At 46.9% G+C, this 17,133-nt stretch overlaps 1 protein-coding gene across 1 annotated transcript in view; it reads left to right on the forward strand.

The window, feature by feature from the left end:
- Nucleotides 1-17,133, forward strand: part of lias (lipoic acid synthetase) — an 81,836-nt gene that overhangs the window by 50,017 nt on the left and 14,686 nt on the right. The window contains exons 8-9 of the mRNA XM_085968800.1: nt 11,237-11,382; nt 12,033-12,103. Coding sequence (XP_085824926.1) covers nt 11,237-11,382; nt 12,033-12,103 — 217 coding nt within the window. The remainder of the gene's footprint in view (nt 1-11,236; nt 11,383-12,032; nt 12,104-17,133) is intronic.

Below are 17,133 nucleotides of genomic sequence, written 5' to 3' on the forward strand. Positions count from 1 at the left end.
AGCACAGATTGCTGGCCTGCTGCGGCGCGGTGAGAGCCCCGGGGAAATCTGTCCGATCCAGCGAGGGTGGCAGCAGTCAGTGCTCGCGTGGCCTCAATCTGCATCTGCATGAGACCAGCCACTGACTGCATTGCAGCACTTAGCATTTGCGTGGCAGCCGCCTGTGCTACAGCGAAGTGCTCCACACTCTTTGCCAGTGATTCAGTGGATTCGGGCAACCTTGCCACTGTAGCCATGAGCTCATTGTGCCTTTGCTCCGCCTGGGCGCTCATGTCAGCGAGGATCCGCTCCTCATCTGCGTCCAGTGCAGCAGGACTCGAGGCCATACTCTCCCTCCGGGGAGAAGGCCCCTGAGCTTCCCTACCCCCATCGCATTGCTGCAGCCCGCTGGGTCCTGGAGCTTCACCCTCATCAAACCATTCCCCCCTGCTCCCCTCCAGGGAAGGCGTGTCCCCAGTATGGGCATTGGCTGCCTCGGTAGAGGGTGGCGCTGATGGTCCGGCTTCCTCTTACTCCTCGCCTTCAGCTTCACTCTCACTGGCAGCTTGAGGGCCCGTCTCCTCACCTGGTGAATCACCATCTGAAAGCAGGGAGGTACAAGAGTGGCTTTAGCGTGAGGACAGGGTGGCAGCAAGGGAGGCATGAGTGCAGCGATTTAGTGATTTGGATTGAAAGTGTCAAAGGCTGCTGTTGTGAGGAACAAGTGGAAGGAGAGAGGACAAAAAGGTGATGACCTTACTGTTGTGTATGTAACCGTTTACCTTTAAGGGAACTATAGAATGTAACCGTTCGCCTTTAAGAGCACTACTTTAGGGTGGCACTATCTATTGGCTCATGTATACTGTAATACCGATAGTGACCACACCAGTATATAAGGGTTGTGATACGTTAACTAGGGCAGAATCGCCCGAGCCTCTGAATAGTAAAGACGTGTTTTATTTTGTTAACAGTGGAGTCTGTGATTATTTATAATACAACCCACAGACTTAACATTGGCGACGAGTCAGGATTCGAACCCTGCGGCAGTTGTTCCACGGCGGCTTCGTCCGAAGACAGGACGTTGAAGAGAGGTTTCAATCCTCACCAGTCTGGAACCGACAGGCTGGAAGCGACAGGCATTAGGACCCTGAAGCCTCCATAACCTCGTGGGTAAGCCGCAGCGTTGGCTGCAAAGACAGGGCGATCGCAATCCCTGATAAGAGCCGCGGTGAAACGCGCGAGCGGGTAAGCCAGAGCCCGGGAGGGAGCGAGCAAGAGCCGCGCGAGCGGGTGAGCCAGAGGCCGGGGGCCGCTTTCAAGTGCGAGGCGCAGCCGGGCCATCGATCGCATCCGCTGATAAGGCCCGCACTCGGCCTGAAAGTCAGCGTCGGGGAACGGGTGATAACCGCCATTGAAGTGGGCGGAGAGCGCCGAGAAGCGCGGGAAAACCGCCATCGAAGTGGGCGGGGAGAGCGAGAAGCGCGGGAAAGCCGCCATTTTTCGCGGGGAAACCGCTGAAGAAGAAGGAAGAAGCGGGAAACCGCCATCTTGGAAATTATTAAGAATTTCAGGAAAGTAATAAGATTTTTCAGAAAGGCTGGTGTGTTCTCAAGAAGAGAGGGAAAATAAGTATAAGTACAGCAATACTTGTGGTGTTCTCAAGAAGAGAGAAGAAAATTAATAATAAGTAAAGTAATACTTGTACTGTACTCGAAAAGAGAAGAAGATGCCTAAGCGAGGAAATATTAATGATTTTAATGCTGAAATAGAAGACAGGGCCACGTATGGGGAACGCATAGGAATATATTGCGTAGCCATATACGACAAGGCAATAACTTTGTTAAATTCGATGGGAGCAAAAACATACGGGCTTTTGAAACATCTAATAGCACCAGTTAAACCAGTGGACCAGACCTTCGAAGAGATCGTAGCAGTGCTGAAGGATCACTTGAACCCCACACCGTTGATACTGGCTGAACGATTTAAATTTTACGCCAGAACCCAGAGGCAAGATGAAAGCAATGCGGAATACTTAGTCGAACTGCGTAAGCTAGCGAAATACTGCCAGCTTGGAGGGAATTTGACAGAGGCGCTGCGGGACAAGTTCGTATGCGGCTTGGCCAAAGAAGGAACGCAGAAGCGACTCCTGGAGGAAAACGACCTCACACTGGACAGGGCTGTCCTCATAGCTTCATCGCACGAAGCCGCAGTGAAAGGAACGGCGGAAATGCAGCTAAAGGCGGCGGCACTCGGGGTGGACCAAATGACTGCAAGCATTTCCAAATGCTACCGTTGTGGAAAGACAACGCACGACCAGAATCAGTGCTGGTTTAAGAATCAAGAGTGCAGGAAATGTGGCAAACTGGGTCACATCGCGAAGGTATGCAGGTCCAGAAAGAAGACCAACAAACAAAGGAAGCCACCACCACAAGAAAAGTACAACAAGGTGCATCAGGTGGCTGAAAAGAGTTCAGACGAACAAAATTCAGACTCAGACCCAAACAGCCAGGAGTTGGATAGTCTGAGAATCCACAATGTGGGTAAAGTAACTGATCTACAGACGATCTGGGTCACACTAAAAATAGCTGGAGTCCAAGTACGAATGGAGCTGGACACGGGATCAGCTGTATCAGTCATCAACCAAAAGGACTACCACCGACTATTCTCTCACATACCCTTAAGAAATACCAAGTTCGTATTACAGACATACACGGGGCATTGCGTATACCCCATGGGGAAAATAAGAGTCAAGGTGAGAGATAGGGGTAAAGTACACCCAAGAATGAATTTGTACGTACTACCTGAGGGAGGACCACCACTTCTAGGACGGGAGTGGATCAAGAAAATAGACATGGAATGGCACTACCGACAAGCAATGACGAGTGAGGACTCGGTGCAGACAAGCAGCTCAGACTCTGAGCCGGAAGACGATAAGTCCAGCTTATGTATGAAAAACAAGGTTAACATTAACTCACAGACTAAGGTTGGAAAATCGATGGCGTGCATAAAGACAGAGAATTCTGAGTCTGTTCAAGCTACAGACATATGCATTACGGAGGAACACCGGGCTCGAACTCAACGCTATTTCAAAGTACAACAACAATTAGAACAATTAAGTTACCGCCTCGTACAAGAGATGAAAACAATGAAAAAGTTCTATGACACCGAATGGGAGAGTCTGGAAAGACAACAGAACCTACTGGCTCAAGCAGAGAGCGACCATAGAGCCATCGTGACCAATTACCGATCACATCTCCCTGATGATGTTCAGGGGTTAGAATATTTGCATGATCTAGAGATACAGCAGAAGGGCAAATCACGCTGCACTGAGGATTTTGTTCTGCAATTAGAGATGGAGCTAGTGCAGGCAAAGTTAAGAGAAGTTGAATCACAGGGTGCTCTTAAGGAGATGCAGAAACAAATCTTGGACATGGAAAAGAGAAACGCTTCTTTACCTGATGAGAATAATGTGGCCATGTTGCAAGAGGAGCTTATAGGGGCGAAACTGAAAGAAGCTAAGCAAAGGATGTTGGAACTTGAAACGCAGAACCAAATCAGCGGTAATCAGCTATGTCAAGCAGAGAAGGAGTGCAAGGGTCTACATGAGAAGGTGCAATATCTCTCAGCCCAAAATAAGGGACTACTCACTCAGTTAAATGAAAGTAAACGGGAAATGGCTGAGATGGACTGCAAGAATAAAGAAGAGTTGATGGCAGTGAGACCTCGAGAGGCAGATAGCATAGCAGCCTTGGCTGAACTCCAACAGGAAATTGCGAAAGAAACAAATGAAGAGGAATCTTCAGGAAGCCAGGATTTTATTCCAGTTCTTCTCTACGACTCCTTACAAGCAGAGTGCGAGAAGTTGAAAAAACAGTATGAACAGGCCCAGACTACAATTCTGGAGGGGGTTAACTCAGCAACCTCCGAAAAGCTAGTTTCGTTGGAAGTATATGAGCAACTAAAGGTTGAACATGAGCAAGAAGTCCAAAGGCTGCAGGAAATTCTTGAGCTCAGGGCCAAGACAGACTCATCGGTAGAAGTTCCATACATAGATGAGGATGTAGAGGTGAAAGACATGGCAGAACTCATAAAAATATGGAAGGAAGCCCAAGACAAATATGAGGCGGCAATTACCGAGGTTGACCGACTTGAAGAACAGTTTCAACTGGGAATGGGCCCTGAACATGAGCTAGAGAGCATCGAGGCGCAACTTCTCCAAGCACTGGAAGCCAAAGTACAAGAGGAAGAGAAGATGAAAGCATTGGAGAAAATGATGGATGAAATGGAGGAGTACGCTGAATTACGTCCAGGGGAACAGGAGAATGGGGAAACAGCTACTTCAGTAGAAGGATTAAATAGCCTGATAACGAAATCCCTGAAGGAAGGGAAAGGATTGAACGCACAAATGAGGCCAGGAGGGAAGGAAGGGCAGACATCCGAGGAAGAGCAGGATGAATATGATTGCTTGAAGAAGGGTTTTGACCTGTTGAGTGACACCGAATGTTATGAGGATGTGGTCTGCCCAAATTGTGATGGGAACTCCCAAAGTGCTGAAATCCTGAGGAAGCACTTAAGGTCTAAGGAACATAGAGAGTTGGTGGCGCTACAGATGGCAGCCGGGAAAAGAGCTCGGAGAGTTTCAAAAAGGCAGAAAAGAAAAAGAAGAAGCAGAAAATAATAACTGTTTAAAATATTATTACTTCTACTACCTCAGTCCGAACACTACGAAAGGTGCTAAATTTGTAAAAAAAATCCAGGGACATTATCAAGACAGCCAGTGGGTTGTATAAGTCCGCACTGCTGGTTCAACAGGACGAAAGTACAAGCTGTTAAAAAAAAAAAAAAAAGGCTATGGAGGATGCTGTCTGGAACGAATTAATACCAGAGACTGAATTTATGAACTGTTCCCACAGAGACTGAACCTGTAAACTGATTCCACTGAGAGTATGTTTGTAAACTGTTATATGACGTTGACTCCATTGAGAGTATATCTGTAAATTGTTATATGACGTTGACTCCATCGAGAGTATATCTGCAAACTGTTTATATAAAGTTGAAGATTGTATGTTTAACGGGATTCTGTAAGTAATAAGCTAGGAAGGGAGGAGTGTTGTGTATGTAACCGTTTACCTTTAAGGGAACTATAGAATGTAACCGTTCGCCTTTAAGAGCACTACTTTAGGGTGGCACTATCTATTGGCTCATGTATACTGTAATACCGATAGTGACCACACCAGTATATAAGGGTTGTGATACGTTAACTAGGGCAGAATCGCCCGAGCCTCTGAATAGTAAAGACGTGTTTTATTTTGTTAACAGTGGAGTCTGTGATTATTTATAATACAACCCACAGACTTAACACTTACCATTGTTGTCCAGGAGGGGGTCGGCGTCTCCAGTGGCGACGGGACCAATCACCAATTGGTGAAGTCAAGCGTAGGTCCCTTGCAGTCATAATCAGGGGAATTTATAATGGGGAACAAAGAAATGGCAGACCAATTAAATACATACTTTGGTTCTGTCTTCACAAATAACCTCCCAGAGATGTCGGGGAACATAGGGTCTAATGAAAGGGAGGAACTGATAGAAATCAGTATTTGTAGGGAAATGGTGTTAGAGAAATTGACGGGATTGAAGGCCGATAAATCCCCAGGGCCTGATAATCTACATCCTAGGGTACTTAAGGAAGTGGCCCTAGAAATAGTGGATGCATTGCTGGTCATCTTCCAAAATTCGATAGACTCTGGAACAGTACCCATAGATTGGCAGGTAGCTAATGTTACCCCACTGTTCAAAAAAGGTGGGAAAGAGAAAACAGGGAATTACAGACCGGTAAGCCTAACATCGGTAGTGGGGAAAATGCTAGAGTCCATTATAAAAGATGTAATAGCAGAGCACTTGGAAAACAGTGACAGGATCGGACAAAGTCAACACGGATTTACAAAAGGTAAATTGTGCTTGACTAATCTACTGGAATTTTTTGAGGATGTAACTGGTAAAATAGATAAGGGAGAACCAGTGGATGTGGTGTATTTGGACTTTCAAAAGGCTTTCGATAAGGTCCCGCATAAGAGATTAGCGTGTAAAGTTAAGGCACATGGGATTGGGGGCAAGGTATTGACTTGGATAGAGAACTGGCTGGCAGACAGAAAGCAAAGAGTTGGAATAAACGGGTCTTTTTCTGAGTGGCAGCAGTGACTAGTGGGGTACCGCAGGGATCGGTCCTTGGACCCCAGCTATTCACAATATACTGTATATTAATGATCTGGACGAGGGAACTAGATGTAGTTTGCAGATGACACAAAGCTGGGTGGGTGGGTGTGTGTGCTGTGAGGAGAATGCCGAGAAACTCCAGTATGATTTGGACAGGTTGGGTGATTGGGCAGAAGCATGGCAGATGCAATATAATGTGGATAAATGCGAGGTTATCCACTTTGGTGTCAAAAACAAGAAGGCAGCTTATTATCTGAATGGCAATAGATTGGGAGAAGGGGAAGTGCAAAGAGACCTGGGCGTCCTTGTGCACCAGTCGCTGAAGGTAAGCATGCAGGTGCAGCATGCGATTAAGAAGGCAAATGGTATGTTGGCCTTCGTAGCGAGAGGATTTGAGTACAGGAACAAGGATGTCTTGCTGCAGTTGTACAGGGCCTTGGTGAGACCACATCTTGAGTATTGTGTGCAGTTTTGGTCGCCTTATCTGAGGAAGGATGTTCTTGCCACGGAAGGAGTGCAGCGAAGATTCACCAGACTGATACCTGAGATGTCAGGAATGACGTATGAGGAGAGATTGGGTCGATTGGGCTTGTACTCGCTGGAGTTTAGCAGAATGAGAGGGGATCTCATTGAAACTTATAAAATTCTAACAGGACTAGACAGACTAGATGCAGGAAGGATGTTCCCGATGGTCGGGGAGTCCAGAACCAGGGGTCACAGTCTAAGGATAAGGGGTAAGCCATTTAGGACAGAGATGAGGAGGAATTTCTTCACCCAGAGAGTGGTGAACCTGTGGAATTCTCTACCACAGAAGGCAGTAGAGGCCAATTCATTAAATATATTCAAGAAGGAGTTGGATATATTTCTTAAGGCTAAAGGGATCAAGGGATATGGGGAGAAAGCAGGGACAGGGTACTGAATTTGGATGATCAGCCATGATCGCATTGAATGGCAGAGCAGGCTCGAGGGGCCGAATGGCCTACTCCTGCTCTTATCTTCTATGTTTCTATGCCACAATCCTGTGGACGCGCTCCTCAAGATCGCTGAGGGGTTGAAGCTGAGGCCGCCCTCCACCAGTCTGTTGCTGCTGTCTCCTATTATGAGGCAGCTTGGCCTGCAAGAAAAAGGACGGCGTCTGAGTAAATATGCAGCCATGATATTGCCTGAAATGCCTCCCATGGTTTAATAGCCCTTACTGTATGCAAAGTGTGGAATGTGCGTGTGTGTTTGATGAAAGGGCCATAGGTGTTGGATGAGTACGATAGCAAAATACTGCAGATGTTGGAAATCCGAAATAACAACAGAAAATGCTGGAAAAACTCAGCAGGTCAGGCAACATCCGTGGAGAGAAATTTGAGTTGACGTTTCGGGTTTGACCCTGAAGAAGGGTCAAACCCGAAACGTCAACTCAAATTTCTCTCCACGGATGTTGCCTGACCTGCTGAGTTTTTCCAGCATTTTCTGGTGTTGGATGAGTGTTGGGCATTGGGGCTTTCAAGACCCTCTGGCCATAAAGTGAGGTTGAGATGGAGGGATGAAGAGATTTTGAAAAAAAGGCACTCACCCTGACGACCCGAGTGAGGTCGTTGAACTTTTTCCTACATTGCACATGGGTCCTAGGCACCATGATGCTTGAGGACACGCTCTGAGCCACCTCCTTCCACACTCTTCTGTACTCGCGTGGCAAAGGCCTCCTGCCACTCTGGGTACAGAATGGATCTTCTGCGCTCCACCCCGCGAACCAGAGCCTCCAAAGCCTGCTCGCAGAAGCGCTGTGCTTGCTCCCTGGCCCTTTCCATAGGGTCTGGCTGCTAGATTTAGCCACAGGTCTGCCCAGGCCGAGATACAAGGCTCCAGTGAGCAGGATGTGGCTGCAGAGCAAGATCGACTCTCCCCTTTAAGAACTGACCGGCGCCAGTGAGTCTGTGTTCAATCGGTAACTGACAGCACCTGCGCTGCGCTGCGCCCGCCCTCTGAGGTAGCTCCTCGCTCCACGGCCGTAGCGCCTTAAGGGAGTTGTACAGCGCCTGATTTAGCGCTCCAATCACCTCCAGGGGCGATCAAAGTCAAGTTTGCTGTCGGAGGCGATAATTAGCGCCAGGCGCTAAACTTTACACACCGCCAGTAATGGCGCCCCATATGGGGCGATACCAAATTTTTCCCCCTTTATCTTCTCCTTATATGGCTTCCCACAGTCATGCACCTAATCCTACCTGTAGCTAGTAAACCAGTGAGCAGGTCGGACTTCACCAGCAGTTCTAATACCACTAAACATCTGAGAGACCTCAACGTGACCCATGGTTTTTAATGCCTGCAGTTTGTTGATTCCTCACACAAAGTTTAAGGACACCAGGCAAACATTCATTGCTCCCTTGTTCTTTGGTGAATGAGATTTTGTGAGTGGCATTTTTGTTCAATTTCTTAATCAATGTAAAGAGAAGAAACTCCTCCTCCAATAAAGAATTTTAATTTTAAAAACTATAGCCTAGAAAATGGGATTTCATTTGAAACAACTTTCAGTTTTATATGGCAAAATCATTACTGATCATTTGTAACCATCACGTTGTGTAGTTAATCCTATTGGTTTCTTGGTACCATACGAATTATTTTACATTTATCACATTAAAGGAAGGAATCGGAGACACATATGTCAGTATTTATGGTAGATGCTTCAAATAACCGCATCCATTTCAACATTTTAATTATCTAAATCATGGCAGAATTAACTAAAGTTAGAAAGCCCACCAGCATCATTCTTTAACAGTCTAAGTGGCAGTGGCGATCAAAGTAGCGTTCCTTTGATCAAAGTGATGGAAGGGGTCGTTGACATTACTATCAAGTGGCACTTACACATAAATAACCTGCTCTCCGATGCTTAGTTTGGGTTCCACCAGGGCCATTCGGCTCTCGACCTCATCACAGCCTTGGTCCAAACATGGACAAACGAGCTGAATTCCAGAGGTGAGGTGAGAGTAACTGCCCTTGACATCAAGGCAGCATTTGACCGAGTGTGGCATCAAGGAGCCCTAGTAAAATTGAAGTCAATGGGGAATGGGGGGAAAACTCTCCACTAGCTGGAGACATGCCTAGCACAAAGGAAGATGGTTGTAGTTGTTGGAGGCTAATCACCTCGGCCCCAGGACATCGCTGCAGGAATTTCTCAGGACAGTGTTCTCGGCCCAACTATCTTCAGTTGCTTCATCAATGAACTTCCCTCCATTATAAGGTCAGAAGTGGAGATGTTCGCTGATGACTGCAGTGTTCAGTTCCATTTGCAGTTCCTCAGATAATGAAGCAGTCTGTGCCTGCATGTATCAAGACCTGGACAGCATTCAGGTTTGGGCTATGGCGATGACTATCTCCAACAAGAGAGAGTTTTAACACCTCCCCATGACAGTCAATGGCATTACCATCATCGAATCCCCCACCATCAACATCCTGGGGGTCATCATTGACCAGAAACTTAACTGGACCAGCCACATAAATACTGTGGCTACAAGAGCAGGTCAGAAGGTGGGTATTCTGCGGTGAGTGATTCGCCTTCTTACTCCCCAAAGCCTTTCCACCATCTACAAGGCACAAGTAAGGAGTGTGATGGAATACTCTCCACTTGCGTGGATGAGTGCAGCTCCAACAACACTCAAGAAGCTTGACATCATCCAGTACAAAGCAGCCCGCTTGATTGGCACCCCATCCACCACCTTAAACATTAACTCCCTCAACCACCGGCGCACCGTGGCTGCAGTGTGTACCATCTACAAGATGCACTGCAGCAACTCGCCAAGGCTTCTTCAGCAGCACCTCCCAAACCCATGACCTCTACCACCTAGAAGGACAATGGCAGCAGGTGCATGAGAACACCACCACCTCCAAGTCACACACCATCCTGACTTGGAAGTATATCGCCGTTCCTTCATCGTCACTGGGTCAAAATCCTGGAACTCCCTCCCTAACAGCACTGTGGGAGTACCCTCACCACATGGACTGCAATGGTTCAAGAAGGCAGTTCACCACCACCTTCTTAAGGGCAATTACGGATGGGCAATAAATGCTGGCCTTGCCAGCGACGCCCACATCCCGTAAAGGAATTAAAAAAGAGTTCAATGTGGGGTGGTAGAAGGTCATCCACTTTGGATCCGAGAAAGACAAATCAGAATATTTTCTTAATGGTGGGAGACTAGGAGCTGAGAAAGAGCAAAGGGTTTCTGGTGTCCTTGTACACAAATCAATAAAAACTAGTGCGCAGGTACAAAAAGTAATAAGAAAAAGGCTAATGAAATGTTGGCCTTTATCGCAATGGGATTGGATTCAAAAGTGAAGAAATGATGCTTCAGTTGTGAAGAGCCTTGGATAGACCCCATCTGGAGTTGTTCTGGGCACTGCATTTCAGGAAATATATTGGCCTTGGAGAGGGTACAGCGCAGATTCACCAGAATGATACCAGGGCTTAGAGGGTTAAGTTATGAGGACAGTTTGCATAAACTTGGTTTTATGTTCCCTTGAGTTTAGACAGTTGAGGGGACAGTTAATGGAGGTCTTTAAAATTATAAAGGGATTCCATTAGGTAGATACAGAGAAACTGTTTCCTCTGGCGGGGTAATCCAGAACGAGTAACTAGAGCCTAGATTTTTATGCTGATGTCTTTGGAGTGGGACTTGAACCCATAACCTTCTGACTCAGAGGTGAGAGTGCTACCCACTGAGCCACAGCTGACACTCAAAGAATAGAGCTTTTTAAGATTATGGAGAGTTTTGATGTTGTGAATAAGGAAAGACAATGTGGTCTGGTTGGAGAGTCAGTAACAAGAGATATCAATTTAAAATTGTTACAGAGTGGAGAGAGATTAGGAGAAAATTCTTTACACACAGGGTTGTTAGAGCATGGAATGCTTGTGCACAGGGAGTGTTTGAGGCAGGGACAATTGCTGCTTCTAAGGGGAAATTGAATAAATATTTGAAGCAGGGAAGATATAAGGCTATCTTATTTTTTTTCCCTTAATTTGTAACCGCGTTAGATGTTCACACTGTTTCATTGATCTGTTTAGGACTGTTCGGGACCCTCGGGCAAAGTTTGACCAATCACTGAGTGTCTTAAAACATGCGAAGAAGGTAAAACCTAGTCTTCTTTCAAAAACATCCATAATGTTGGGACTAGGCGAGACTGATGAACAGGTGTATGCAACACTGAAAGGTGAGGGAGAACAAAATAGACAGCTTTCCAAAGGAAAGTGTGATGCTTTTCCATTTTCATTTTATTACTTTTCAGCTACTTTATTAAGTTATACTAAACTGACTAATATATTTTGGATGTAAATATTCAAGAATGATATTCTAACAATGTGAAAACTAATTGTTGCTCAGTAACCGCAGATTGATTTAAAAACCGCAGAATCTAACTTTGGAGCACAGTTCCTGTAATTTGGATTCTTATCTTAAGTAGTAACAGGATGAGCATTAAGCTCTCCCACATACGTGTGTTTCTGTATCTGCAGGTATTTCATTGTGGAGCTTTTAAGCATTGTTCCACTTCTTTATTTAATATTTTCTTCCATGTAGGCTTCAGGTCTGAATCTGGAGTTCCTATTACTGAATGGATATTTTTAAACAATCTTACCTATCAGTGTTTTAAAGTCAGAATAACAAACCAGTGTTAGTATACTCAATCTCCCTGCTGGTTAAGCAGGAGTTCTGCCTGATTGACAAAATAAGTAGGTAAACAAAACAAAAAATTAAGTTAATTGCAACTATGAAGCAGGAATGCACAAGTTAGAGTTACTAGAACTACAAAACCTTGGTCTCTGTTAATGAGTTCAAAGATCACCTTCATGCTCTCTCTTGCAGAACTACAAGAGGCTGGTGTGGATTGTGTAACGTTGGGACAGTACATGCAACCGACAAAACGACATCTAAAGGTAACAAGGTCAGGGGCGCAGTATCTGTCCGGCATGCATATTCCACACACTGGGATGAGATTTATAAATTGTTGTGACATTCATGACAATTTGAAGCATCATTCTCTGTTTACTGTAAGGCCATCTCAATGGGCTGGGACAAGCACTCTGCATTGTTGCTCCATGTCAACTTGGAACACAATTTGTTTCTTGTTTTATAGTTTTTTTTTTGGTGAGTTCTAGTGCTGATTAGCATGGACGTCAGTGCTGTGGAATAGCTAACTTTTCTCCCTGTTGGCATCAGGAACTCTCAGGTTAGTTGGCTAGATGCAGAGTAAAGGATCCTTGACTCCACCACAGCAATATGCTAAAACTCCAGCCTTAGAAGAATACATGTTTTTTCACCCTTCATTTCACACATTACCCATCCCTGTGGCCTCTGAGATTGCAGTTCAGTGGCAAATTATGGAACATTTTATGCTGTGTATCTGTTTCCAACAAACTGCGGTTGAGACTCCCCATGTTAATTTAAAATAAGAACCCCTTGCAGTCAGCAGACAGAGGATATTTCATCTCACCAGTCTAAACTGGAATCAAACCCCAAGTTGCAGAAATGAAAAGACACATAATTTATGTGTTACAATCAAAAATAAACCAATTTATAGAAATGTTTGGTGTCACTTGCCTGTATTTTCAGACCATTATTGACTCCCTTCTGTCTAATCAAATTGCTTGACTAATGCTTACAGATCTAGTGTGTGGGCCAAAGCTGTTCAGAACAAAGGGAAACTCATCTGCGTAATAAATGACAGCTTTTAATGTTACAGGTTAAATGTTTCTTTAACTTTTGCACTTGTATGTATATTTTTCTATAACTATAAAGCTAGTCTTAAGTTTGTTCAGGAAGAAGAAACTACTGAGATGTTGGCCCAGAACTTGGTGTCGGGGGCTTGCCGCGCGTGCAAGCCCCCGATCTGCACTCACCCTGCGCGCTGACATCTGAAGCCCGGGCCTGCTTGCATTTCCTGTGACAGGCCCGGTTCAGATGTCAGCACGCAGTGCTTACCTGATCCAGCGGCGTAGTTAGTGCGATGTGCCGGCTGGGATCAGGTGAGCACTGTACAACCAATCAGGGGAGGGGAAGGTTCATTCATGTGTTTGAGAGTAAGAACTGTCAAACTCATGAAAACTACGGGGGCCCAAAACACTATATAAACTTTAAATAAAAATTTAAAAAACATCCCAATCATTAAATTAAGTATAAATAAGTTTAAAAAAATAATTTAAACAATAATTATTTTTTTTTGAAAAAAATAAATTTTTAATAAAAAGGGTCTAAAACTAAACTTACGTTATTGTAGATTCTTTAAAATAATAAACCTGTGGGGAAAAAAAATTCTAAATTACACTAAAACACCACTTACCTGTAAAAATAAATACTTACGTGTGCTTTTTACAAGCGTAAAGACCGGAGGCCTTCAGACATGTGCAAATCCCCCAAAACAGAGGAAATCCAAGACGCACGCGCTGCCCCCTACAGCGCACGCGCTAGCCTCTTCAACTCTTGGGTTAGAGGTGAGGAAATGCCGGTTTTCAACGCATGCGCTGTGCATGCTGAAAACCGGCATTTCCTCCGGCCAGACGCGTGAGTACCCCTTCCGTACTCACGCGTTTGGGGAGGAATTACTGCCCCGTTATCTGTCGACTATAAACAAGAAATTCCAACACGAATGTTCCATGTTTTGATTTTTCCTTTTATATAAGATTGTGCCACATCATCTCCAAACTTGCTAATTTAGCAAAAAGCCAATGTTAGATTTCTGTTATTTAAGCAAACACAGCAGCCCCTGGTGTAGTCTTCATATAAAGTAGGTAAGGGGCCGACGATTAAGTCTAACTGTGTAGTTTTCTCTCCTCAAACAATTGAGGTAAACTATCCCTCCTTGACCTTCTCGACCTGTGTGCAGCTTTTGACATGGTTGACCACTCCATCCTCCTCCACCGCCTCTCCACCGTCGTCCAGCTGGGTGGGACTGCACTCGCTTGGTTCCATTCTTATCTATCTAATCGTAGCCAGAGAATCAGCTGCAACGGCTTCTCTTCCCGCTCCTGCATTGTTACCTCTGGTGTCCCCCAAGGATCTATCCTTGGCCCAATCCTATTTCTACATGCTGCCCCTAGGCAACATCTTTCGAAAACACAGTGTCAGTTTCCACATGTACGCTGACAACACCCAGCTCTACCTCACCACCACTTCTCTCGACCCCTCCACTGTCTCTAAATTGTCAGTCTGCGTGTCCGACATCCAGTACTGGATGAGCAGAAATTTCCTCCAGTTAAATATTGGGAAAACCAAAGCCATTGTCTTCGGTCCCTGTCACGAACACCATTCCCTAGCCACTGACTACATCCCCCTCCCTAGCATTTGTCTGAGGCTGAACCACACTGTTCGCAACTTTGGTGTCATATTTGACCCTAAATTGAGCTTCCGACCACACGTCCGCGGCATAACTAAGACCGCCTATTTCCACCTCTGTAACATCGCCCGTCTCCGCCCCTGCCTCAGCTCATCTGCTGAAACCCTCATCCATGCCTTTGTTATTTCTAGACTTGACTATTCCAACGCACTCCTGGGCAGCCTCCCATGTTCTACACTACGTAAACTATAGGTCATCCAAAACTCGGCCACCCGTGTACTAACTCGCATCAAGTCCCTTTCACCCATCACCCCTGTGCTCACTGACCTACATTGGCTCCCGGTTAAGCAATGCCTCAATTTTAAAATTCTCATCCTTGTTTTCAAAGCCCTCCATGGCCTCGCCCCTCCCTAGCTCTGTAATCTCCTCCAGCCCCACAACTCCCCCAAGATATCTGCGCTCCTCTAATTCTGCCCTCTTGAGCATCCCTGATTATAATTGCTCAACCATTGGTGGCTGTGCCTTCTGTTGCCTAGGCCCTAAGCTCTGGAATCTCTCCCTAAACCTCTCCGCATCGCTACCTGTTTCCTCATTTAAGACGCTCCTTAAAACCTACCACTTTGACCAAGCTTTTGGTCATCTGCCCTAATTTCCCCTTATGTGGCTCGGTGTCAAATTTGTTTTATAACACTCCTGTGAAGCTCCTTGGGACATTTTACTTTGTTAAAGGTACTATATAAATGCAAGTTATTGTTGACTCTATGTATCATACATTTTAGTTACAGAAACAATTTTGTTAGGAAAACAATTATATTTCTGCCATCTGCAAATCTTTGATCTGCTGCTTAAGTGAATCAGTCTTTTAGGTAGTATCAGACTTTGGCCTAGAAATTCAGTATAGCCACTTTTGGGGCGGTAAAGTCGGGCGGCCGCTAAAGTTTGCGCCCGGCGCAAAGTCGCGCCACCTTCGCCGATATTCAGGCGCATCGCCCCAAGAGGTTGCTGCTGCGCTAAAACAGGCGATGCACGACTATCTTTAGGCGCTAAGCCGGCGGTGCTGAGCGATACCCCCGAGGCCGGGCGCAGCGCCGGTGCGGCGAGTTGCTGATTGACGGCAGACACTCTGGCGCCGGTCAGCTCTTAAAGGGGGAGGGTGGATTTGTTTGCCTGCCACGCCCTGCACACTGCAGCCCTCAACCTAGGCCTGACAACTTCAGCTTCACCTGCACAACGCCCAGGGCTATGGAGAAGGCCAGGGAGAGAGCGCAGCGCTTCAGCGACGGTGACCTGAGGCTGCTGGTTGGTGGAGTGGAGCGCAGGCGCCATGTTCTGTTCCCAGAAGGTGGCAAGAGGCCGCTGCCCAGCGCCTACCGGAAAGCCTGGAGGGAGGTCTCAAACAGGGTGTCTTCCAACAGCGTGGTTGCCAGGACTCCTGTGCAATGCCGGAAAAGTTCAACGACCTCACTCGGGTTGTCAGGGTGAGTACCCTTTCCAGTGTCCTCCTCATCCCTGCATGTGCACCTCACTTTATGGGCAAAGGGACCTGAAAGCCCTAATGGCCAGCCCTCATCCAGCAGCTATGGGACTGGCATGAAAATCACTTGCACATTCAGCACTTTACACACTGTACAAGCTATTCGACCATGGGAGGCAGTGCAGACAAGATCAGGGCTTCACACTGCCAGGGCCAGTCCACCATGGGAGGCATTGCAGACAAGATCAGGGCTTCACACTGTACAAGCTATTCGACCATGGGAGGCAGTGCAGACAAGATCAGGGCTTCACACTGTACTTAGAGGCCGTCCTTTCTCTTGCAGGCCAAGGTGGCGCACAACCGGCGGAAACGAACTGAGACCGGGGGAGGCCGTCCTGACGTCAAAGAGCTCTCCGACCTCGACCAGCATGTGTAGCGCATTATGGCAGGCCGGCTGATTGGCCCCGTCGCCAGTGGAGATGCCGACCCTGTTCTGGGCACCAATGGTAAGGGCATCACCTTTTTGACCTCTCTCGTTCCACTTGCGCCTCAGATCAGCATCCTTTGCCACTGTCCGACCAGTGCAGTGAATGGCAGCACTCATGCCTCCCTCGCTGCTGCCCTGTCCTCACTCTAAAGCTACTCTTGTGCCTTCCTGCTTTCAGATGGTGAATCGCCAGGTGAGGAGGCGGGCCCTCAAGCTGCCACTGTTAGCGCTTCCGAATTAGAGGAGGAGGAAGAGGAAGCCGGCCCATCAGTGCCACCCTCAGCCGCGCCAGCCCATGGCGATGAAGGGGACACGTCTTCCCTGGAGGGGAGCCGGGGGGAAGGGTCGGAGGAGAGTGAAGCTCCGGGGCCCAGCGGCCTGCAGCAACGCAGGAGGGGTGGGGAAGCTCGGCGGACTTCTCCCCAGAGGGTGAGTGCGGCCTCCAGTCCTGCGACGGTCAGCGCAGAGGAGGTGCGGCTCCTGGAGGAAATGGCCGTCCAGGCTGAGCGCAGGCACAATGAGCTCATGGCTGCAGTGGCAAGGATGCCTGACTCCATTGAGTCTTTGTCAAGGAGTGTGCAGCAATTTGGAGCAGCACAGGCCAGGAGTCTGGATCAATTCAGTGCAGCACAGGCCAGGAGTCTGCAGGACTTCGCGGCAGCACAGGCGGCTT

Source organism: Somniosus microcephalus, chromosome 2 (assembly GCF_052327205.1).
Source record: "Somniosus microcephalus isolate GS21.2 chromosome 2, FLI_Smic_1.0, whole genome shotgun sequence".
Lineage (NCBI taxonomy): Eukaryota > Metazoa > Chordata > Chondrichthyes > Squaliformes > Somniosidae > Somniosus > Somniosus microcephalus.